Here is a 24,479-nt window from a genome sequence, read left to right on the forward strand (position 1 = left end):
TAGTCAGGGATAACAGCCTTATCTTGGCCAGCCTGAGAGGTTCCTGCTCCTCCCAACTTTGAAGTACAAAGAGGATTCCAGGGCCAACTTTGTTCTGTGAATTTTCATCTGTTTTCCTCACAAAGAGATTCAACACCAATTTCCCAGTGATTGGTCTCAGTGTGACAGGATAGGCCTCCTCCCAGGAGTCAGCCTTGCTCATAATCTAAAGGAAGTACTCTTGCAATGTGACATTGAGGGCAACAACACCAAAGCCAGCTGTTCTCTGTGTTCTCTCGTGACTACTAGGATAATTGTACTTGCTAATTCTCTGTTTGAGCCTTTTTAAAAATTCCTTAAAGCAATTCCTCTTTATCCTAATAAATTGACACTGACATTCTGTCTCTATTTCAAATTCTGATTCCACGGTGTGTCTTTCATGAAGCTCTGATGGTGACCCATATGCACCTGTGGTTTCCCTTGGTGTTCAATAAAAGACCAAAGCTATGCAACTGAAATATAAGGAGAAAAAAAGCAAAAGGTGAAGGGAAGTGTATCTGACCTACAGTTAAAATATAAGATTTTATTTACTCTTGAACCAAACAGACAGGCCAGGCTGACTAAGGACACTTCAGAACTTGCAAAAAAAAAAAAACCCAAATAAACAACCACCCTCCTTATGGGCAGCATGGGAGGAGACTGAACAGCACAACATTTACACCACACTGCCATAAGGGATGGCTCCTGCATAATACAAAGGAGGCAGCCATATGGCTGCCACACATGAGAAATTGTCAAGTTGTCATTTAAGTGTTAAACTGGGTTTTATGGAGACAGCATAGGGGCTGCTTAGGGAGCTTGATAAGCAACACAGGGCTGGTAGAGGGCCTCTGCAGGTGTGAAGTTACGACAGTAATATTTAGAAGTCCAAAGTGTAAGCCACTGTTAAATTAGTTACTCTCAGAGAACATTTTTGGATGTAATTAACATTGCATTAATTGCTAAGAATTATCTAGTTCCAATTTTGAGCCTCTTTCAGCTTCACTTGCAGTTTCCCAAAGCAGACCTGTCTGTTTACATTGTGCATTTGTCCTGATGTTGTTTTTCTGATTCAATCCTTCTGTGAGCACTTGTGCCTGGGAGAGTGAATGATAAACATCAGACTATGTGTTATTTCTGTGACCTTCTGAATATCTGATCCGAACACTGCAAACTAGTCTCCAGCCTAAAAAGAGTGGTGGGAACAGACATAGAAAACAGTTGTGATGGCACAAAATAGTGCTGGAGCTTTCTTTAGGGACAATTTTTTGTCTTGTAAGGAAGATAAATTTGGAGCCTTTTCATAGTTTCTGTGATCTTGTTCTTCAGTTTAAAAATTACTAACTCTAAATTTATTTCCAACACAGCATTGCTCAGTGAATGGTGTATTATTGCTACTAAACCAGATTATAGGAAATACCCACATGCTGTAATTTTAAGTGACTTTTAAAGAACTCTTTGAGAAGTCCCATTTCTGCAGAGCTCACTCACTGCTGGAAGAGATTTAGTGAGTTGAGCTGTGCCTTGCAGGCAAAGCTGCAGACCAGTGCAGTGGGCCAAGAGCACTGTGCCCCATAGCCCTGAGGAGCTTTTGCCATTCTTGCCTGGGAAAAGAAATGACAGCAACCCTGAAACCTGGAGTGAGCCACAAGCTCAGGCATGTGCAGCTCAATCTCCTCTCTATCTCTTCTCTTGCCCAGCTGCTCTGAGTCCAGAAGAATAAATGTATGAGAGATTATCCTCCTTTGCAAAGCAGATCCTGAGACTCAGTGCTCTGAGCAATGAGGCTGTGATGGGTTTCCACCTCCATGTCCCAATGTGTTTAGACAAGAGGGCAGCCCAGCCTTGTGCTGTGAGTGTGTGCTATGCCTTTGGTAGCCAGTCCCTCCTACTCAGTGATATTTGTTTTCCACAGGCTTATAAATGTGCTGAACTGAATTTCCTAAGATCAAGGTAAATTATAAGAGAAATCACTTTGGGGAAACAGAAATCCTCACATGCCAGTGAAGAGGTTTTAATCTGCACTAGAAATGGGTAAAACAATAAGCACCATGCATCACTTGAGCATGAATTATTTAAGGATTTTTGTCTTCCCCTTGGAGTTCTGAATTTTCAAGGAAAAAACAAAGAAAAGTAGGCTGGAATAGAGGAGGGGAGCAGATGGGAACAAAGGGATGAACGGGTACTCACTGTGGCACGATTATGATTTGAACAAAGCAGATGAAGAGGAAGACTAGGGAGGCACAAGCCACATAGGCTCCAAACCTGTCATCCACCTGCTTGGAGTACTGCAAAAAAACCACAGTTATTATGTTAGTGGGAAATATGACTGGCTGCCATAAAAAACTTCTTACTTGGCTTTTGTCTACGTCCTTGGAAAGCAGTGCTGGTATAAAACAACATTCCCAGCTCCCCTTCTCTCCCAGGCAATCTGTAAGGGCAAGAACAGGCCCAAAGGACAGGGCAGAAACCCACAGAGCTGGGTGAAGAGAGGATTCACCAGCTGCCCCCTGCACGAGAGGAACAGAAATGCATTATCTGGGACCAAGATTCTAGGTCACGGTCATCAGACCTAAACTTCTCGCATGGGAAGTTTCCTCCGAGAGGGACAAATGCTGCTGATGAGAAAACCTTGCATTTGTGCAGATGACTTATTCTAATGGCAGTGCAAGGCTGCTGTGCTTGTCACACAGTCACTCCTTCCAGCTTCTTGTCATCGTATCAGCCACGTGGGAGCTGCACCCCATTCCCAGAGATGCTTTCTTTAGCTTGGAGCTCAGTTCTCAGCACAGACCATATCAGTGTTTGAACCACAAAATAAAAGGTGCTCTGAACAGGTGAACCGCTGATTTCCCTGGCAGTTTTCAGCTATAAAATTGAAGAGGAGGAGTGGGGGGAAATTACATGCTCGAGCTTTTATCCAGTCCCACACTGATTCATTGAACAGCTGTAAATCCTCAAAAGCTCTGCTTTTGTAATAGGTAGTCATTCTTGTCAAGGAAAGACCGATTCTAAATAAAATTATAAAATAATTAGTGCAGACTTATTATGAAGTGTTTTCCATGGAATAACGAGTTTAACCCACAGACCACTCAAGCATCCTAAGGATATGTGCTTGAATAAAAAATGAAAGAAAAAAAGGATCACTTCCTTTGTGCAATTAAACCCATCATTTCTCATGGTACCTTTAATAATGTCATCCAGGTACCTCTAGACTTAGAAATTAGACTTGGAAATTTAACTTTGCAGCCATCTAGAGCTGATGATAACGGATAGTCTCTACTATATAGTCAGGGAAATGGTCTTTGCCTGACAGCAATATCTAAAACCAGATCAGGATGAAATCAACTGCTCATGAGCTTGAGGTCTGTTACTCCCCTTTCTCACATTTGTGGGATAGAGAACTATTTCTTGCTTAAAATGGGTTCCTAAAAATATCCAGAGTACAGACTGCATCCCAATGAGCCCTAATAGTACTTGAGGCTCTATGGGGACAAAGGGCAGAGGAGTCCCTCCAGAGGAGCTTAGGTAGGCTGAAATGGGTTTCTCCAATGATTTGAAGGAGATAAGGGGTGACTGCAATCTCAGTTTGGAGTCTCAAAGTCAGAGAAAAAAAACCTGGTTTATTCTGGATTCCCTTTACTGCTTATCACTGCACATTCATGTGTGTCTGATAGAAATGGCTTTCCTGGCCAGTGCTCCCTTCAGCTGACTGTGATTTTTTTTACAACAAGTTATATTAAAGTTTCCGTGAAGAAGCATGGATTTTTTAAAATCACAACCCCACCTCCAGCACCCAAACCATAGCTTAAACCCTAGATATAACAGCCTGACCTTCTGCAGGAGGATTAAAACTCCTAACAAGCCTGGCTGACCCACTGCAATGCTTTCTGGGCAGCGTTACCTTTTTCTCCAGGTCAGGCTCCCTGAATGTTAAGAGGAATTTGCGCACGTGCTCCGAGCGTAACCGATCGATGCTTCTGGCGTCAATGGCCCGGCCCAGAAACTCATCCACTTCATCCTCTGGGTTCATGCTCTCCTGGGTGCTCCTGGGGATGCCATGGAAAGGGAGCACAAGAGCACAAGATGATTTCTGCCTCTGCACCGTGTGTTATTGCAGTGCATAATGAGCTAGAGGTTAATGGCATTTTGCTCCAGCTGGGAAAGGGACTGGGAGCAGAGAGGGAGTGGTACCAGCTCTAGAGCTCACTGCCAGTCCCAAGTCATTACTACAAGGCTTCTATTTATTTGCACTGTGTCTATACTACATTCCTTGCACTCAGGTCTCATTTCCATCCCTCATTATCTAAAACCACTGGGTAGCCTCCTTCCCCTTGTCCTGTGACTTATCCTTCCCTGCACTGCTCTACTGCTGTAGCTGTTAGTGCCTGCACTGAAAAAAATGATTTATGCCTCCAGTCATATTTCATGCTTTCTAATAACAATTTCTGTAAATATTATTAAGAAAATTTCCAAACTTGAACAATTTTCCCTTTTTGAGAAAAAATTGTTTACAGAACAAACATTTCAGGAAAAAATGTGGCCTGACTCCCCTTCACACAGTTACTTATGAGTATAAAGTATAAAACAGAAAGAAAAATCTGTTCACAAGATATTTACTTAAGGAAAGGTTGCAGAAGAAAAAGGCAACAGAAAAAAAATACAAATTTGATTCTGCTTTCTAAATATGTGGAACAAGATTATAATATTTTGTGCCACTGTTTTTTTGAATCTCTGTGTAGCTAGAGAAAAATGAAGCTGATTTTCAAAAACTGTTGAGAAAAAATAAAACTGTAAACTTAATTGTCCTGAGGCGTTTTGCACTGAGGATGAGGAAACCTGAAGCACCTCCCCAGATTCTAGTTATTTTTAAAATCTAACAGTATTTTAATGACTTGATGCTGTCACTTTAATGGCCTGCCCTCAGACAAGCTATAGGCAGAAATTAAAAGCTAATCCTGAAGTGCTGTTTTTCTGCTCTGCTTGCATGATTGCCCAGGTTATCCCCAGGGTTTGCCAATAGTTATCCACTGGAATATGCTCCTCCCTTGCACAAGGGTATATTGCCACAGATAACTATTTCTGTGTGCAAATCCCAGGGTGCCACAGCAGCCCTGGGCTCCTGCTGTGTGACCCTCCCCAACTCTGGAGGAAAAATCCTGGGGTCTGACAAGCACGATGAAAAGCTACTCTGCTTTATTTCCCTGTTTCATTTGTACTGCACCAGAGCACACAATGCACCCTGTGTTGCAGCCAGCAGGCTCCCACAGGTAAGGCTGTGCTGGAAAGCAGCTCACAAATCAGATTGTGCCTCTGTTTTAAAAGTTAAAGGTCCCTTTCCAAAAGGAAGGCTCTTTCAAAGCTTTCTGCAAAAGTGGTTCAGATTTTAAGATGAAGAGAAAAATAAATCAGGTCTATCTGCTCATTTCCATTCTACCACTCCTAGACCCAGCCAGCAAGCTAAATGTGTCTGCTCCTTACCTGGGTCATGACAGCACAGCAGTGGCATCTACTCAGTGGCCATACAGCAGTTACAAGCCTAGTTTTCTCAAGGTCCAATCTCTATTTTAGTCAACCTTAGTATCAAAGGGGTTGGGGGAAAGAGTTTTTTTATTTTGGGGCTCTAGAAGTTATTTAGTTCCTAGAAATTCATATAATCAGCTTTGAAAATAAAAGTAGTTTTTTTCCTACAAGGTCAGGACATTTACTTCCTCAGAGGAAGTACATCTGCTTGAGCATTCAAGGGGATGCTGCTTTGCTTCACTCAGTCCTTGCAGCGTCTTCTGGGCTCATAAAAACGAGCAAGGAAATCATGAGGGTTTGTATTTACAGAATGCCTTCCAAGGCCCTGTGAGTTTGTACACACTGGGGCCATTCCCATTTCCCCGCTCCGCACACAGGATGCGCTCTGCGCTGCAACCCAGCCCAGGGGCAGCTCAGCAGCTGGCAAAGAGCACTCACATTTCCAGTTCCAGTCGCAAGAACCTGCCTGCTTGGTGTCCACCTCAGCTGCCTGCAGGGCTGTACTAGGTTGTTTTACTGCTCAGGGTGTTTCTAACACTACAGTAAGCTCCAAGCTTGCAAGCTGTGTGGAGTTACCCCTGCAGGTTTGAAATTGCCTTGCTGGGACACTGGCAGTGGGCAGCCACCCTCACACAGACTGCAGGGAAGCTCAGTCACCTCGCACAGCCTCAGCTGTTCAGGTTACTTTCACAGCCCATTGTACCCAAGCTAAATTACAGTGCAGCAAGTTGGGGTACATTTGCATAAATGTGATTTTAAATTGGCATACTAAAGTTCCCAGTTCTAAGGAGTGCCCTGGAGGCAGTGCCTGTAAGTCAGAGCTGAGCTACTGCCACAGATTAATGAAATTCAGATGTCAAAATACCTTTTGATATAGTATGGTTGATGGAGGGGAGGATGGAATGAGGATTTCAGGCTGCCATGACACTTCCAAAAACACATCCTAAAAGCGGTGCTGAGGTTTCATCAAATGTAGCCAACAGAAAATTGTGTCAAGGGACAGAACAGCACAAACAAGAGCTTGTAGCAACTTTTTCAAATGTGAATGCTACCAATTAACCCAGAGATTCTGGCTTCAGAGTGGTCCAAAAATGTGCTGCTGATTTAATTACTCTCTGCCAATGCAGAGTGTGACCACTGCCAAAACTACATGTGTGCCATAATTTTAAATGCTTCATGCTTAGGTTGAGTAACTAAACCTGCACTCATGCACATGAGGTTTGGTCCTGTTTTCAGGGATGTGTGCTGCCCACGTCTTCCCTTGCTGCCAGACAAAAGTATTGACCCTCAGTATTTCTGCACATGAAGGAACTGCCTCAGGACCTGACATGGTTTAGGAATCTAATTTTAACCATTCTCACCATGAACATACTCTGCTAGAGATTTATTTTTGCCAAATCTTTGTACTTGAGTTAAACAGATTTCTGGATAAAGAGAACCAGAGGCAAGTAGTAGCTTCTTTTGGTACTGAACAGCAATGCAAAAATCCTGAAATCTGTATAATAAGCTGGCACCACCCTGAGTGAGACAGCTCAGCTATTGGCTGTAACAGCCCAAGGAACCTTTCAAACTATAGGGTGGAGAACAGAGATTATGGCCCTTGGAGCAACAGAGGAGATGCTGCTCCTCAGCTGTTGGGTGGCTCTCCTGAGGACCAGCACTGAGGCAGCTGATTTCTGTGTTTTCTAGCAGAAACTATGAGGAAAAATACTGTTTCATGAGGGATACTGAAAATTTCTGTATTCCTATGAATTATTTTGTTGTTATCTGTTAACTCTTTTCAACATCAATGGAGTTTCCCAACATCCCTGGATACAACAGGAAACAGTTGAACAGTGGCACCAGAGAAACATCCCAGGGTGCACAGAGCTAAATGTCACAAAAAAACCAGCTTGCAGGGAAGGGCAAGGGAAGGAGAGAATGACTCTTAATATTGCCATGTTCAAAGTTATCACTTTCCATTTATGCAGCTGCTCTCCACCATAATGTGAATTTTCCCACAGCTGGATGCCTAGAGCTCACAGAAGCATTTACCTGTCCCAGCTCACAGAAATCCACTCAGCCTGACAAACATGACAAAGAGCAACAGCAACATAATTTAGGCATCAGTCTTCTCTACTGTTGCCTGACTCGCTCTAAGCAAGCTTGTAATTAATGCCATTCAGCAGGACTGAACATGAAATTATTCTAAACAACTTCAACACAGGAAATGCTTTTACAATTGTGTCCAGTTGAAGAAGTTAAAACGTGAATGTGCTTGGGTTTTTTCCTCCAAAGGTAAATTTTCAAAATATCACTCTCATGAAATTGTTTTAATAATTTCTCTAAAGTTCTCTAGGAAAAAAAAATGAAAATGCTGCTAAAATTTGGCTATATTTTAGACCATTAAACTTTGAATTTACTTTTTCAAACAAGTTATCATTTCTGAGCTTATTTTTATATGCAGAAATAAGTAATATGCAATAATGAGTAATATAAAATATAAACAAACTCAGAAATTATACAGGCATTTCAATACACACATAAACCTTTCTTATTGGAGATGTCCAACACTTGTATATACTTTAGAGGAAGATTTTGTCTTGGGTTATTTTCAAAGAGTGGAGATTATTTGGGGCAAGGGGAAGTGCAGCAAAAGCATTTTAATTATAAAAGCAAGTTAGAAGCACCAAACAAATAAATGTTTTGAGGGCAGTGGCTGTTCTGAATGCACATCAGTCAATCCTGTGCCCTCAGCTGGCTGTCCCTCCAGGACAAACCTCTGGGGAGCCCAAGCATTATTTTTGGCTTCCGGGCATCAATTTTTGTCCTGTTTTAATATGAGAAAAAAAAATCCCAAACGTGTAAACATAACAGTGTATTACAGAAGTAAATTTGCTTACTTGTCCTTGGGGTCCTCGAAACCCTGAAAGAAAGGAAAAGAGCACAAGGGTGAGCAAACAGGCTGACCTTGAGAACACAAAGCATCCCGGGAACAGATTTCACAGGGGACTTTCCAGGGCACTCATTTGTTAGGTGTGGATGGACAGCTTTTCCCACCCACAACAATATTTCGTGCAGCCCTGCCAGCGGGCAGACAGAGCAGCTTTGGAAAAACACATTCCTTCAGATATAAATTCATGGAAGTGCAGATAAAGGAAATGTTTCAGCTGACTGCTGGCACACTTTATTTCAGGTGTCTTCTTTTTAGCAGTCACCATTACAAATGACACAATGGAAATTGTATTGATATTGTAACTGAGGATGTGTTTTGCTTGAAACAAAACTCAGAACAATAACATAAATCAACCCCTGTATTCAACAAGGCTGCATCTCTTTATGTCAGGGCTCAGCTAAGAGCAATGGATGCATTTTGGTTTTCATCTCTGCCAGGGGTTTCCCTGCTCCTCCCCTCATCACATGCACACACAGAACACGTTTTCTTGAATGAGATTTCAGGAATTATTTATATTATTTGCAATAGCCCAAATATTCACAATTCTTTCAGGACCACCTGAATGGATTAAGTATTTATGAGTCATCCATAGTTGTCATGGCTAGAAGGCCTTAGACAAAATTTTATATGGGGGCAAAAGTTTATTTGCTTAGCATTAACATACCTAACAGACCAAATTACATCAAAATTGCCATTTTGCATGGGCTGAAACAAAATGTGCCCTCTGACATCTTGGCTTAAATTTAACTGTAGTTAAGAAAAGTTGTATATTTGACAAATAGGGTCAAATACTAAGGCACAGAGTTTGTACCCTGTGTTCCAAAACATAAAACAAATGTAGCTGGGAGATATGAAGAATGGCTTTTGTTTTTCTCCCAGGGACCTCAGGCCAAAGCTGCTCAGGGCATGTGAGGATATTCCAGCTGCTGGACCTGCAGCAGCAGCCATTCTGGGGGCAGCACACTGAAATCCATCCTGACTGTGGAAAATCAAACATCTTTGGGCAAAAGTCTTCCCACAGGGGCCTTGTCCAAAACCATCAGAAACAACAACATTGACCAGATACTAAATGAGAACAGATTTTGCCCTTGCAGTGAGTTAGCAGTGTGGCCACATGGCAGAAGGAAAGCCAACACACCAGCTTTGCCAGAGGGAAAAACTGAGGTCTGTCACTCAGGTCAGCATCCAGGACTGTGATTCACTGAGAGAGCAATTCCCATTTTTGCATACTCTGTTTCAGATTAAAACCACACTCCTAAACAGAAACTGCCACTCCAACTTAACCCATTGAAAATTCAGATCAAGGAAGTCTCTCAGTCCAATGTCACAGCCACCAGCAGATTCAGTGGGAAGAAGGAAATAATAATGCTGATTAGCATGTTAGCATGGCTAGTTATTCGAGTAAAAAAAAAAAAGTACTTTCTGATTTCATGTTAAAGAGTGATCATTCAACTTTTTGTTGGGTGGTTTTTTCCCTTCCTCTTTTGCCTAATTATTTTACAGCTGTCAGAAATATCTGATTGATTTATTTATTTATCCTCTAAGTAATCCTACCACACAGTGACAAAACTGAAAGCTCACTGATTAATCATGGAGACAAAATGCTCACTAATTTGTCTGGTGTCATTGTCAGTTAGGCTGGGAAAAAAAACCAAAAAAAGTCAACTGAACATGAATAGCTACCAGCCAAAAAATAAGCAGAGGGAAGGGATGAGAAAACAGCCAGTACTTTATTAGACAGATATGAAGGTCACTAACTTTTTCAAGCTTAGGCAGTTGGGAACTGGATGACTGAGTGCAGTGGGAGAGTCCCCTAAAATGGTCTGATTTTCACCACCAGCTGTGTGACCCTCCATCCCACTGAATTCCTCAAACTAAACACAGATCTCACACTCCTGCCTTTGGGATGCACAAGTTTGAGGACACAGGCTGACCAGGTCAAGTTACTAGAGCACCTCAGCAAGCATATCCTCAAAAATTTCCCCAATATTTCAAGCATGGATAATATTTAACTGGCCATTTATATGGGTGAACACTTAACCCATATGGAGTTTGATTCTGCTCTGCTTCTCTCCCTCAGCAAAACTGTTACAAGGAAAGTTTCTAAAATAAAAGAGAATTAATTGATCTGGCTTTTCAATTTACAATACTAAATTGTATTTGAAATTCTGGAAATTATTCTTGATGGTAACACAAATTAAACTGGTGCTTCAAAACTAAAGACCAAAAAAACACATATTTCAAGTAAAGCAGAAAAGAAAAAGACTATCATAATTTCTTTCCTGGATCTTCATTTAACAAGGCTAAATATTTAAGAGTGACTTGAACTTTAATTAGAGAGAATCAGCTTAAAATTAAATGTTGTAGGAACCTGTTTAAGTTAAGCAAATTAAATGATTCACTTCAAACGCTCCCTTTTCATACTAAAGATTCTTCAAGCAGAATTGCCAAAAATGGAATTGTTCTAGAGAAAGGTCTGTGGGATTATTTTAGGAAGAAAATCCTTAAACACAGCTTCTTAAAATCTGGTCATTTATTACAGGATAGCTTTCTTATTTGCACTGGAAGACTTTCCCAGGATATAGAGCAAATACACCTCTAGGACCTGGCTATGACCAGAGCTTTTCCTCCCTCTCCACTAAAGCATCCCTGTTTCACTCACTCACCAAGAAGCCTTTCAGGCAGAGGAGGTGATCAGGTGCTCAGGGTCGTGCTGCTCACCCTGCTTTGGGTTGGGAGAGAAATTCCCCCTGGGTTTTGGTTAATGTGCTTTCACCTCTCCCACTCTTGCGGGCATGCTCGGTTCATTGAAGAATCTGCACTTCAGATTATTTCCTTCCCCTTGCACAAGGCTTGAGCACGAATGACATATTGGTCTTTTTTCCTTCTCCCCAGCTGGCAAATAGTTTAGTATCTTCAGGAGTCAGATGTTTTGCTCCAGCCAATGGCTCAGAGTAAGGCCGCTCCCATCAATTGCCATGGTCTGTGTTATACACAGGATAAACACACAACCAAGCCTGCAGGAATATGGCCTACATGGATTTTTCTTCATTCCTACTCATAATCTGGTGGCCAAACTTCCAAATACGAGGGGCTAAAGGCACTGTTCAGCACCCCTCATGTGATCCACTGGAGGCTGGACAGCTGGGCTGGGGCTGGGCTCAGCCTGTTTGGGTACTGCTGCACAGATATGTGTCAAAATTGGCATTTCTGCACAAACATATACAGAAATCTGACCACCTCCCCCAAAAAAAGCTGATAAAAATGAGATGCCTGTCATTTAGGAGAGGGAGTGTAAAGGGATAGGAAGAGGAATAATCAATTCCTGGAGTTAAGAATATAAATCCCCTCTTGGCTGCTCATGGATTTGTACCCAGCAGACTGAAACAATGCCAGTGGTTTTCTAGGGAGCTATGAAGAAAAGGCTGGGAATTGTCAGCAGGAGTGAAAATGACAAAAGTGACGATGGCTACAAGAATCAGACAGATAGGAGTTTGCAGGAGTTCAAGGATAGCTCCATAATCATGATGATAGTTGCTCTTGTTCAGGCCAAAATTCCTTCCTTCTGGAAGGGACCATAAGGCATGAGATAGGTCTGACCACAGTACAGTACTAATGGACTGCTGCACATAGGACCTCATGCAAATTTTATTCAGTCTCATTTTAAATATCCCTGATACTGGTGTTTTCCTCATTCCCCCAGGAAGCTGTATTACTCTGCCATCAGATTGCAAAAGCAAAGGTAATAGCATTTAATAATTTCTCTGAGACTAAGACAAGTCCTCTCTTTGACTTCAGGAACAACCCAAATTCAGCTGAATCAACTCCCTTCAAGGCTCTGCTCTTTTGTCTTTTCTACAGGAGATTATTTAAAAAGCCTTATTGTTTTATGGCAGGTCAGGTGACTCAGAATCCACACTGACATCCTCAGTGGGAGTAGATGTGCAGGAGGAAGAAAAGAGGGAATATTACTGCCTCAGTCCCTATGGCCCCTAAGGCTTACTACTTTATGGGGGATATTTTATGAATATCTATTGTGCTAAAAGCTCATATGACTGCCATCTCTCAGCTTGACTTCTAAATTAACTAAGCCCTTTTCTTTGAAGATTAAAACTGATTCCTTAAATAGAATGACAAAGTGTTTGTCAAAGACATGACAAGCTGATTGCTACACCATAACACTTCAAATCAAGAACGATTAGAAATAATAATTCTAACTCTGAGAACACTGGCTGCAATTATTAACATATCGTAAATATGCAAAGAAAAGTGGAGTAGATTTTATATGCTTTTAACTTTTCATTTAACTCCAAAAATAAGGCAGTAGAGGGGCTGATGAGCTTCATGACCTCCTTAATGGCAATGTGTGTGGGAAGCATAAATTCCATCCTTAAAAACTTCGTTCTCAACTCCAGCAAAGATCTTGGGAGGAAAAATGACAAAGAAACTGAATTTTCTTACCCTGTTTCCATCTCCAGAACAAAGTCAAAATAGAACTTACATGATGTTAAAGCAGAAATTGAAATAACTTTGGACTTACAAAATGAGCTTTGTAAGAGTTAAGGCCAACTTGCAGAGGTGCTTCCCAGAGACAGGGACCATGGAAAACAGAAAGGGAGAGTGACAGGCTGAGAGTAGATGTTGATAAAAACAAACTGACTTTGGGTCTACCACAAAACTAATTATTCACATCTATTTTCAGCACTGTTGTACCTTCTGCTTTGTCCCTGTGGTCAAAAAGACAAGGCTATGAAGATAGATGCTGTCAGGTGTAAATGCAGAAGCAAAACTGAAGGACTTCAAAGCGCTCAAGCCAAAAATAACACAATTTCTGTTTCCAGAGTCCAGAAAGAATAAAGCCAGATAGGAAGGATATTTAACAAGCATCTAAGTGCAGAACAACAGACTGGCAGAAAACCAGTTTATGAAACAGATTAAATGATGAGTGTGTCTGCTATAGCTGGAACAGAGACTAATGAGGTCTGAAAAGGAAAGCTGAAGTGCTCCTTTTCTGCAGCCCACCCCACTTGATAAAAAAGACTTTAATTCCACGGCACTGGCCACAGATGGTGAAACCCTCTGTTTTCTTCAACTCAAAATGATTCTGTAGACAGTCCTCAGCTGGCAGACCAGACCTGGCTAATGCCATGAATCTATCTGGGCCATCAGATTTAAATCTATAGATCACAAGAGGTTACTTTGGCTGAAATAGGCTTTCTTTACCTTACTTTTAATTAACTTCTGGCTCTGAACTCACACCTCTGAAAAGTGCAGGTTGCTCACAGTTTTCTCTGAACTCTGAATCCAAATATCTCCAGTACAAAGGTCACATTTTCAAGTGAAATGGTTTCTGGTTCTGTGCCTCATTTGTGAACAGTTTTTAGAACTTGCAAAGCAGACATAAAAATAAGCAGTCCTAGAAATGCTCTGAATCAGTTCCTGGCTCCATAATCTCTGCCCTTCCATGTCTACTCTCCAAATGATGATAAACACCACAAACTTCTGCAGAAACTACTGGTTGCCTTCTAATCAGATGCAGACAGACTGGATCCCAGCCTAACCAGCCTTAATTGAAATTGCCCACTGGTGCTGGCCAGAGCTGCTCGCCCTCTCTGAAACCCAGACCCAAACCTGACCTGCAGCATTTTGACATTAAGGCTTAGTGCCTGCTTGAGGAAGCTTAGGAAATCATTCTGGGAAGTGCCACAAATCCACCTGTGCAATGCTTCCATGAACATTGGAAGAAGTGTCTCTGTGAAAAACAAGGAATTGTATCTTTATTTCTGCAGGCTAAATTTAGCTCCAGTCAAAACCAGTCTGACACATTTTAGTACTGTCTCAATCCAAATGACCTTTCCCATACAAGTAAAATTTATTCTAGAAAAGGGTACTGAATGGTGGGAAAATTATCAGCGCAAGGCTTCCAAGCAAATATCAAACTCTGTCTAGGTTTCTCAATAGCAGCTGCAGATCTGCTGTTGCATTGATTAGTTCTTTAAAAAGGAGATTCTTACCCCTCTTTTAAAGAAGTAATCAAGGATGATTGCAAGTCCTGATCAGCTAGAATAAAAGGCTAGCAGATGAGGATACCAAACAGTGTAAAGCCCCTGACAATTTGAGCAACGTACATTGTACACCCAGTCATTTATGTGAGATCCCATGGATCATGTGAATCAGGAAACCCTTTTTCCAGGTGAGCACCAAAGCAATTATACAGCATAACTGCTGGATGGGATTCCTCCCCTTGCTGTTTGAGAGCTATCAAAACCAAACTGGCTCTATAAAACCCAGACTAGACTAACAATTTCCTCCCAGATCTATAGCAATATGTGGAGATTACAGCAGAAAGGATTTTGTGAGTTTCTCCCTGCTTGATTACAAGTTAAATTACTACAATAGCAGTGAAAAAATAGTGGGTCAAATTCTTCTCCATTGGGGGCCCCTGCCCAGCTTTGCTGACGTCAGTGTTGCAATTACCAGATTTAGCAGATGATTGCTGGAAAAGAGGATAATGGTGACCTGCAGTTAAATGAAACCTTTCAGAGGAGGGTGAACCCTCAGTGCCTAATTCATGGACTCAAATCCAATTCTCTTTGACAGAGATGACTGAGGAAAACTTGTCCTATGGAGCTTTTATTTTCTATTTTCATTACTTCTGATATTTTAGAGGTAGAATTGGCCCAGAACCAGCTATGGCATCTGTTCCACTGAGGTACCTGTTCCCCACTTTTGATTTCCAAGTAACAAGATCTATTGTAAGGGCAACTTGGAGACATAAAGAGAGGAAATTAGCTGTATTAACAATGCAAAATGCAAAGAAGTGTTTGACTTAGGACAGGGGGAACAGGACAAAGAATTATTTTATTGTTGAATGACCCTGTTTGTAGATGAGTGCTGTTTCATTAGAAAACAAACACCAAGCAATGAAATATAACATAGAAGGATGTGCAGAGGTCTGAGCAGCATCACAAGGAATCAGGACTGATTCCCTTTATCATACCAGCCAGGATCCATTTTTATAACCTTGTCTCACATCTTTAACATAGGCATGCAGTAGTATTTCCTACACATATATAATCTCTATTTGATTTTATGTCAGTTTTTTACTTTGTAACTAACATTGACTTCATACACAATTTCACTGCAAATTAAATGGTTCATTAGCTGTACCCAGACTCATGACAGAAGCATGGTCAGACTGGAACCAGCATTGCAACCAGGGAACAAACTTGATGAGGGAATCAGAGCTGTGCAGAGACATGGTAATAGTCTTCAACCACAGAGAAGATAATTGTAAAGGAAAGAAAATTAAACTGTCTTCTATCTACTGTGAATAGCTCATGCAGCACCATGGTTTCAAACTGAAGTGAGGACATGTGAAGTGAAACATCAACAAAAATCATAAAACTGTTGAAGAGAATGCCCAGCAAGACTTTCCATCCTTTCAGGTCTTTAAACAAGGGCTAGACAAGTCTCTGTCAGCAACGTTGGGGGTACAGCTGGCTCCTGTACAAAGGGGAGATCGATGCATGAAGCTCCATGCCCAGATCAGAAACTTTCTAAAATCTTTACATGTATCTCATATTATTCATATATTTTTTATTCCCTATACATTCTCCTAATAGAGTCCTTTTAACCTTATTGTTTCAATATTTGCAAAGGATTTTGTGATGTCACTCCAGACTTAAAAGCCCTGAATAAAATAATTAGAAATTGTTCATGAAAATCAGGAATTTCACAAGCTTCTTATACAGCCTGTTCCTTGCATCTAAGTTTTTTTCTTAATTTAGACCCTCATTTCAGCAAATTAGGATGATTATTTTTAAACCTGCCCTTTACAGTCATGGAGAATGATTTATCATTATTTTTTGTCCTTATAAACTTTCCTGTATTTGAAGACTTTGATTTCTAATCAGTCTTCTCCTTCTAGGTTAGAGCAAACACAATATTTCAACATTTTCAGAGGACACACTGTTGAAACTCTGCTTATTTGGAATTTTGTCCACTAGATTATCTCTAACTCATCCACATCTCCTAAATTATTGTAATCCCAAACTGGATGTGCTTTTCTGGATACAAACTTAATAATGTTGAGCAGAGTAAAAGATGCAAGAAAATAATTTGTCATCTAGAACAGCCCTGTAATTTTGGAAAGTATCAACATTTCCCTTTTTATTGCTGTTTACAACAAACCTCTTTCAGTCGACTACAATCCCCAAATTGGTTTTTCTTTAATAGCAATTTTGTTTTGCTGATGAAAACTGAGACACGAGTATTATTTCCAGAAGTCTAAAATTCATCAATATTTATAAAAGCGCTCTGAAATATATACTGGGAAAAGCAAAGTATTTCTCAGTGGTGTATAAATATTGTACTAGCTATAAATATACCTGTACTCTCTCAAATGCTTTTAAGTTCACTTATTTTTGACCCCCTTGCAATTACAAACTGGACTAGAGAGACAGTGGGGAAGGCAAGGCTGGTGTATGGAGACCCGGGGGAATGAGCAGCACGAAAGTCTCCATTTCCAGAGAGATACAGTCACTGGTGCTGGACTGATTGCTTTTGTTTAGGAAACGAGAAGACAAGCTGCAAAAGGCAATAAAAATAGCAAGCAGCTCTGCTGAATAATTAACTTATTCATATGTGTCTGAAAAAACTCCTGTGTGCAAAAGGGAAAAACTTTAACTAGAAACGTCGTGGAAAATCTGCTGGACCTGGTGCAGGTTAAGGTCCAAGCCACAACATGGAGAGAAGCAGGGATCAAAGGTGCCCCATGTCACTGCCCACACTGCCATTCCACACAAACCCCACCAGCTGCACTGGTGATGTGCCCAGACATGGCAGCACATGGGAATGATGTGACAAAAGAGGAGAAGGAGGAGGAAAAAAGGAATAAAGGGCTACATTTGATGCTACTCCATCTCCTCTCAGACTACTGCTAATATATCCTAAGAATAGAGACAGCTACCAGAGCCAGCATTCACTGGAAAGAAAAATGGCCAAAATAATTCTGTTTTCTATTAAATATAACAGCGCCTTCCAAAAATGCAATTCAGGGAACTTTAATATTCTCTTTCAGGGAATTGTAAGTAGAGACTCAAAAAAAAAAAGGGTCTATTTTTTTCTGAAAATATGGTTGTCTTTAAAATGCAAAATGTTTTACACTTGTGACAAAACCCAGTGCCCTTCATACCCATCTCTATTATTCCCTACACAAAAATGTATTCATATCTACACATTAATACAATGGAACTGCACATCACTGCAATGTTACCTGGCTCCTGCCTGAGGACAGTCTCACCATTACCCTTATAAATACCTGTTTTGAAATTACAGAGCTAAGGAGCTCCAGGTCTTCAAGAGAAAGGCAATGTTGCACTGCCCACCTTTGGCATAATACTTTGACTAATCCAACCTTACATGTTCACAGCTTCCAAGAAGAAAGACTATATATAACAACATGCAAAAGGTCTGGTGGGTGATGTGGAACAAAGAGCACATTTTCAGGAGGTTTGAGAGCTGGTGCTGCTTACCAAGATCAATGGCATGTCATCCCAGAGGAGCACTGATAAAAGCTTCTGTAGCTCTGCTCCCCTTCTGTCTCTCTGCATTTTGTATTTCTAAGCAGGCAGTTTGCAGCCAGCATGCACTCTGCATGCATTAAGCACACACAGCATATATGTAACACAATGTTAGAGATGACAAAGCACTCTGCAAAGCTGGGTGGTACAAAAAAATGCATATTTAAATTAGAAGTTTACTCTGAGTTGAGATAGGAGATGGAGAAATTGCTCCTGTGTTCTAATCACTAATATATCCATCTAGCAGATATTAAAATGGGAGGCCATGGGGAGGATGTTTGCATTTTCACTAATGCATCTCAAATGTAACAGATCTGTAAATCTGCAAATAACAGGTTTTAAAAAACAGTCCATAAGAACAACAAAAAGTCTAGCTGAAAATAATACATCTGAATCAGGTTTCAGTTGGTTTTCAAGGAACAGCCTGATGCATGCAACATCAGCTTCTCAAAAGAGAGCTTAGTACAAGAGGCAGATTGAGTAGAAGGGACTTTGTGAGATGCTGAATTTTCAAGAAGGTAAATAGCATTACAGGGAAAGGCTGAAGATAAGTTAAAAAAAGGTAGGTCTTTCCTCCTACAACTGAGGAACAGTGAAGTTTTTAGGACTCAGCTTGGTATTTCAATAAATAATTATGTTTTTCCAACTGAACAACCAGCTAGACACGGCAAACTGTAATTAACACCAAGAAGCATAATACCATTTGGCATGCATACACCTTGTTTCTGAACAGGAGGCTTCAAGAACCCCTTAAAAGCTATTCAAAGAAATTTATAATTATAATTATGTGCTAGTGTGATTAGTCTCTTCTAATAATGTCATTCCTATTGAGCACACCCTATTGAAAAGCCCACATAAAAAAATGCACAGTTCCACTGATCTGTATGCTCATGTCAGAAGCCCTCATTTGGAGATCTGAGAAATGAAAGAAACATTAGTATTACTAAGAAATTTGGTTTTGCACTGTAAAATAATATTAAGATTGAATAATCTTAGCATCAGCTACTAATAAAAGTGCCAGCATTTCCCTTTAAAAGATACCATATGCAGTTTCTTATAGCTATGACCAAATTTTTAAACTGTGGGATTGAATCTCGTGTTCATATATTTTTCAAAATACTTAATGGCTTTGGTGACCTGGAGGAGAACTTTGACTATAGACAACAAAGTGAGTAACAAATAGACACTTTTAACTGTGCATGAAGGGTCAAAACAACATAAATAAGGTTACAGAACAATCTGATTATGCATGCAATTATAGAGGTGTTAAATGTTTCTATTGTTATTAAAAATAGCCACTATAATATAAGCTACCTTCTTAATCTTTATAGCAGAAAACAAAGATATCATCTACACCTTTTATCTAAAATAAGCCATAAAAGTCCTCTCAGTGCAACTGAATTGGTAATTAGCTCTTGTTCATTTTAATTTAGAAAGACTGTGAAAGGTACAAGAAAGAAATGAAGATGCCTGCTACCTGAGGCCAATTAATCCATGTACTCGAGGATGTGTTCTCCAGGATTAAACATGGCAGTGACATCCCTGGGGCCTCACAGCACACAGAGAGGAGAACAGCACCTGGCTGTGACAATGCAAGAACCCTTTGCAGGTACTGAGCTAACAGAAATGTCAGTCAGATGCCTCTTGAACGCCTGGGTTATGGAGCAGTTTTTGCAGATAATGACATCTTCTCACACAGCCTGGATGAGTGCTCAGAATGTGGGACAAGTCAGACAAAAGATCCTTCTTTGAGCCATTCAGCCTCCCTTCCCCTCTCAAACAACCTTGTGCCTCATCTCACAATCACTCACCTCCAGATGTACCCATTACTGTTATTTCTGGAGTCAAAGTCGAATTTTCCACCCCCATTTGGAAAACGCCCTCGGGGGGCTGTAAAAACCTTCAGACAAAGCAGGAGGGATATATAACACCCTATTAAGAAGAAAATGAATTAATGTCCACAGAGCAAGGCATTACCATTCTCTTCATCTCCTTGGAGACCTGGTGGCCCCCCAGGTGGTTGTAGAAGGGCCGGTCAACGCCCCAGTGAGGCGGGTTATGGCTGATGGAGTTGGCGCGCTGCCGGTTCATCTTGGCTATCGTGGCTTTCTCGTCTTTCTGGAATACAAACCACAGAGAAATGCATGATACATCTCCAAACATTTACACAGCAGTCATTCCCAAAGCATCTCCCACTTCTGATCTCTCGCTCCAAAAGCTGGCTTGGCACCTTGAACTCTGTGAAGCAGTCACTGATCAGCAGCACAGTCAGCATCTCTTTCTCTTATTTTTAGAACACTTTACTCTAAATGTTGCCCGTCATTTTATTCCTTTACTTGTTCTGAACAACAACCATGACCTGTGTAAACATGGGTAGTATTCAAAAATTGAGACATCTGTTTTCTCTATTAGTAAATTGAATAAAACACAACAATTTCAGATAGAAAATTGCGGCTCCAAGATGAGATGCTACACAGAGGATCCTCAAAAAGCCAAAGAACAGTTACATCTAGAAGAGAAACAACAGAAAGAGTGATTTCATTGAAGAACAGGAGCCTTGAAGCTCCTTGAAGCAATGGGAATACAGAATTGAGTGTTATATATACCTTTCTCCATAGGCACAAGCAAATAATTTTCCACACTTGCAAGAGCATATGCCCTGACATGCTAAGGAAAGCATGTAAATCTTGCAAACAACTGGACTCATGTTAAGGGTAATGCAATTGCAGAGTGTGACAAAATGGTCCTCCCAACTCTAATGCTACCTTCCAATTTGACAGTGACACAAATTCTCCTGAAGTTTGGACAGAGTCTTTGTATTTGTTATCAAGGCTTTGCCTCTTGGCTGCAATAGGAGCTTACTGTGAGATCTGTCAGACAGGTTTCATTCCAGCTCAGTGCCAGTCTCAAGAGCACAGAAGTGCAACCTGTGACTAGGCTCAACAACAGGTAGATTATTTCCTTATTTTGAATATAGTCCCTAGCCAAAAAGACAGGCATGTTTCCACAAGGAATGTGCTCTGTGGACACAAGTCCCTCTAGCAAGGGCTGCACTGCAGACTGGCTCTGGGAGGATTGTGTGATTTACCTGTACTGACTCAGAAGGGTGGCAATTTCTATATCCTTGCTTAAAACAGACAAACTCTGGAGAGATTGAAAATTGAGAAGGTATGGATTGTTGTTTATTACTTGAGAGATTAAACTTTTTCAAGAGAATTGCTGCTTCAATGACATTAGAGAAGAAAACAGACTTAATAGTTAATTTTAGATTTCCAGACAAATGAGTTATTTAAAAAGAAAGCCTCTATTGCTTTCAGCTCTAGAGTTTTGGTTCAAGTGTTATTTGACAACACAAGTTGGTCCGCTGCTTTTCTTGCCTGGAGTCTGCATTCCATATCTATTTATTTTGATTCCCCACTATTCAGTGTAACTTGTACCTTTCAGGAGTTTGCAAAATACCTGGTGTTATCTCCATGGTAACCACAGAGTTAAATGTCAAGTGCCATGCTGCCTTAAATTAGGGTTTTTAAAAAGAAATTTAAAAAGGCTTGCTGAAATTCAGTGCTGGAGAAAGCTGCCTGACTGACAAGCATGGGAAATCATCTTCTCTCTCCTTGCAAGGAAGAGTCAGCTGCAATGACAGCCTTTCCCTGGAGACCACAGCTCACCACACGGGCACCCAACATTGCAGAGCACGTGGGGCTGCAGCTCCATGGCCATGGCCTGGGGACATGGGGCCACCTGGGACAGAGCCCTGTGCCCCACAGCCAGCTGGCCCCGTGACAGTGAGCAGCAGTGGTCCTGCAAAGACCTTCACCCAGCCAGGAGGACAGGTGTAGGGTCACAAGGAAACCCTGTGGGAGCAGGATGACCATCAGGAGAACCATAGGTGCTCCCACATGGATGCCCCCAGGACAGCAAGTGCCTCCCATATCTCCTCTTCCCCACACTGAACCCACCACTGGTTCATCTGAAAAGTCTGAAAATTGCAGCACTTGGCACCAGCTGAGTTTCACATCAGCCACCATGACAGAGCCACTGGATAATCTCCAGGAGAGACTTCTTTTAAATGTTTCTATAAATACATTAATGTGATGAAATCTTGATGTCCAGATTTGAGTTGGTTTGAGGTTTTGTTTTTTAAGACTCACTGCTCTTTATACTCATTGCCATCATTTGTAATACTTTCTTGTGGCTTTTTTCAGTTATGCAATCTTTTTCATAGTTATGCTTCTTTCTTTTATGATGTGATGCCAGAAAACTGGTAGGAAATACAGTTTCATTATCTCCAAGCAAATAGATATTGTTTTTCAATAACAGAAGTGACACTGTCAATCCATTTTATTCCAACTAAGGGGAGGGTTTTCAGCCAAATGGAATAAAAATTCCCAGATGTTGAAACTAGTCTGGGGACCCATAAAAGCAAAACTATTTGATTACTTTACAAATGGCTTTACATCAACAGATGATAAAAGTGATATACAGCAGATTTTTGCCCCATGAGTTAGTAAATTTGGTTAGAATTTGAGAAAAGGCTTAATGCCAAAGTCCATGAAGACATACTGCCCCTCTCAGCCCATGAGTGATCCTCATACCTGCTGCAAGTGCTAGTGGGTCTGGAGCACTGCTTGATGAATTTGAAGGAAATTAATGACCTCATACATATTTATTGACACATCTGGACTGAGGTAAGAACAGGAAAATGGGTAAACATGTAATTCTGAGATTGTTTCTAACCATGAGGTCAGGTGCCATAAATTTTCCATGGCTTCTTGAACTCTGGCAGTATTTTACCCCCCCACCTCTTGTAGGAAGTTTCCACTGGATTGTGGACAATGTTTCAGCAATATTTCCAATCAGATTAAAACACATACATACAAGCACAGTGCACTGCTGCTTTTCCACATTACATAATGTGGTGCGAGGTCATCTTGAATAATAGGACTTTGCTGCTAACATCAACACTTATTAAAGAAAAAATTAAACCTGTTGTTTTAAAAACTTGAGATAATTTATTTTCTGCAAAATCACTTGTTCAGTGGGTGATGAAAATAACAAACACTAAAAATGAAGCATTAGATGGGTCACAGCTCCTCTGTGGAAATTTATGAGGATGCCTCCTCTGTTTCTTCCTGGCTAAGTGACAGCATAAGGACAACTTGCACACAAAGCTGCCTAAGGCATAACAAGACTGGAAAAGAAGAATAAAGAAAGAGAAGCGATGATACCTTTCAGTCCTACTCATTACAGGTACTACCAACAAGAGAAGGTGCAAAAGTTTCTGAGAGCAATGAGTTTTTCAGATTTTAGGTGGCTAAACTCCAGAAAGCTGTTGTGGGAACTTTTCAAATCTGGACTCACAAAGAGACTGTAAATCTGATTCCCAGGGGTTTTATTGTGTTCCCACCACCAGTTCCCACACACTGAGCTACAGTAATGTTACAGCAAAACTGCAGGAAGAGCTGGGGTTTTCGTGTACTTATCAATTGAATCAAGAATGCCTGTTATTTCTTTAGTGTGTGTGTAATAGGATTTTCCAAAATATTGATCACTATCAGTGCAGCAGTGAAATCTGATTATGGATCAGCCATATCAGATTTAGCTACATATTATTTAGATTTTCTTGAAGTCCTTCTGACATGTGCATGATGTTTCTGGTAGTGTTACATGTTCCAAACCACTGCCTTCATAAATCTACATAAGTGGAACCCTGCTGAGCTCTGATTAAATGACTTAAATTGAGGAATCATCACATTAGATTGATTGTGTTTTAGGAGAGTCACATGCTCAACATTTAAAGGACCATTTTGTTTCTTCAGCTGGACGGAATTCCAGGGCGCTATTTAGAAAAGAATGAGAATTGTTTTTCTAGGAGTTACAGCCAAAGTTTTGTTGAGCTGTTTTAAGGCCACCATCAACAATCATTTCTGAAACTGATGTGTACCTGCTATTGTTAAAAGAAACACCCAAGTGTAATCAATTGTAAGACATTAGAAAAAATAAACATTTTTTCCCTTGCAGACTTTGTGCAGTCAGCACAGTGTGTTTGGTCAGCAGTATTGCTCATCTGTTTGCAGGCACATTTTGTTTCTACTCGTGTCCAAAGCAAAGCATTCCCCATGATTTCTGACAATGTTGAGGATGATAAAGCTAGCTGTAAAACTGTGTGCTGTTAAAATCTTATTCCTCTTAAGGTCTGTTTCCCACTCCTCTAAATACACACTTTTCCATCCTTCTCAGAGTAAAGCTTTGAAGTGCTGGGAAGAGGAGTTGTGATGCTTCTGCAAATTAGAGCAGCACCTGATCACAGAGAAGAGCAGAAAGTGAGCAACAACCAGAGTGACATGCTGCTGTACAGACACCAGAAACTTGGGCAGCACAAGAACTGGGAATAAGTAAATGGAGTACTGTAAGAATAT

General features: G+C 40.8%; 1 protein-coding gene across 1 annotated transcript in view; it reads right to left on the bottom strand.

Moving 5' to 3' along the window:
- ADCY5 (adenylate cyclase 5) overlaps positions 1 to 24,479 on the bottom strand; it is a 201,968-nt gene that overhangs the window by 22,458 nt on the left and 155,031 nt on the right. Inside the window, exons 8-11 of the mRNA XM_058028086.1 lie at positions 20,038 to 20,178; positions 8,424 to 8,446; positions 3,923 to 4,067; positions 2,209 to 2,306 (exon numbers count right to left, since the gene is read on the bottom strand). Coding sequence (XP_057884069.1) covers positions 2,209 to 2,306; positions 3,923 to 4,067; positions 8,424 to 8,446; positions 20,038 to 20,178 — 407 coding nt within the window. The remainder of the gene's footprint in view (positions 1 to 2,208; positions 2,307 to 3,922; positions 4,068 to 8,423; positions 8,447 to 20,037; positions 20,179 to 24,479) is intronic.

This window comes from Melospiza georgiana, chromosome 7 (genome assembly GCF_028018845.1).
Source record: "Melospiza georgiana isolate bMelGeo1 chromosome 7, bMelGeo1.pri, whole genome shotgun sequence".
NCBI lineage: Eukaryota > Metazoa > Chordata > Aves > Passeriformes > Passerellidae > Melospiza > Melospiza georgiana.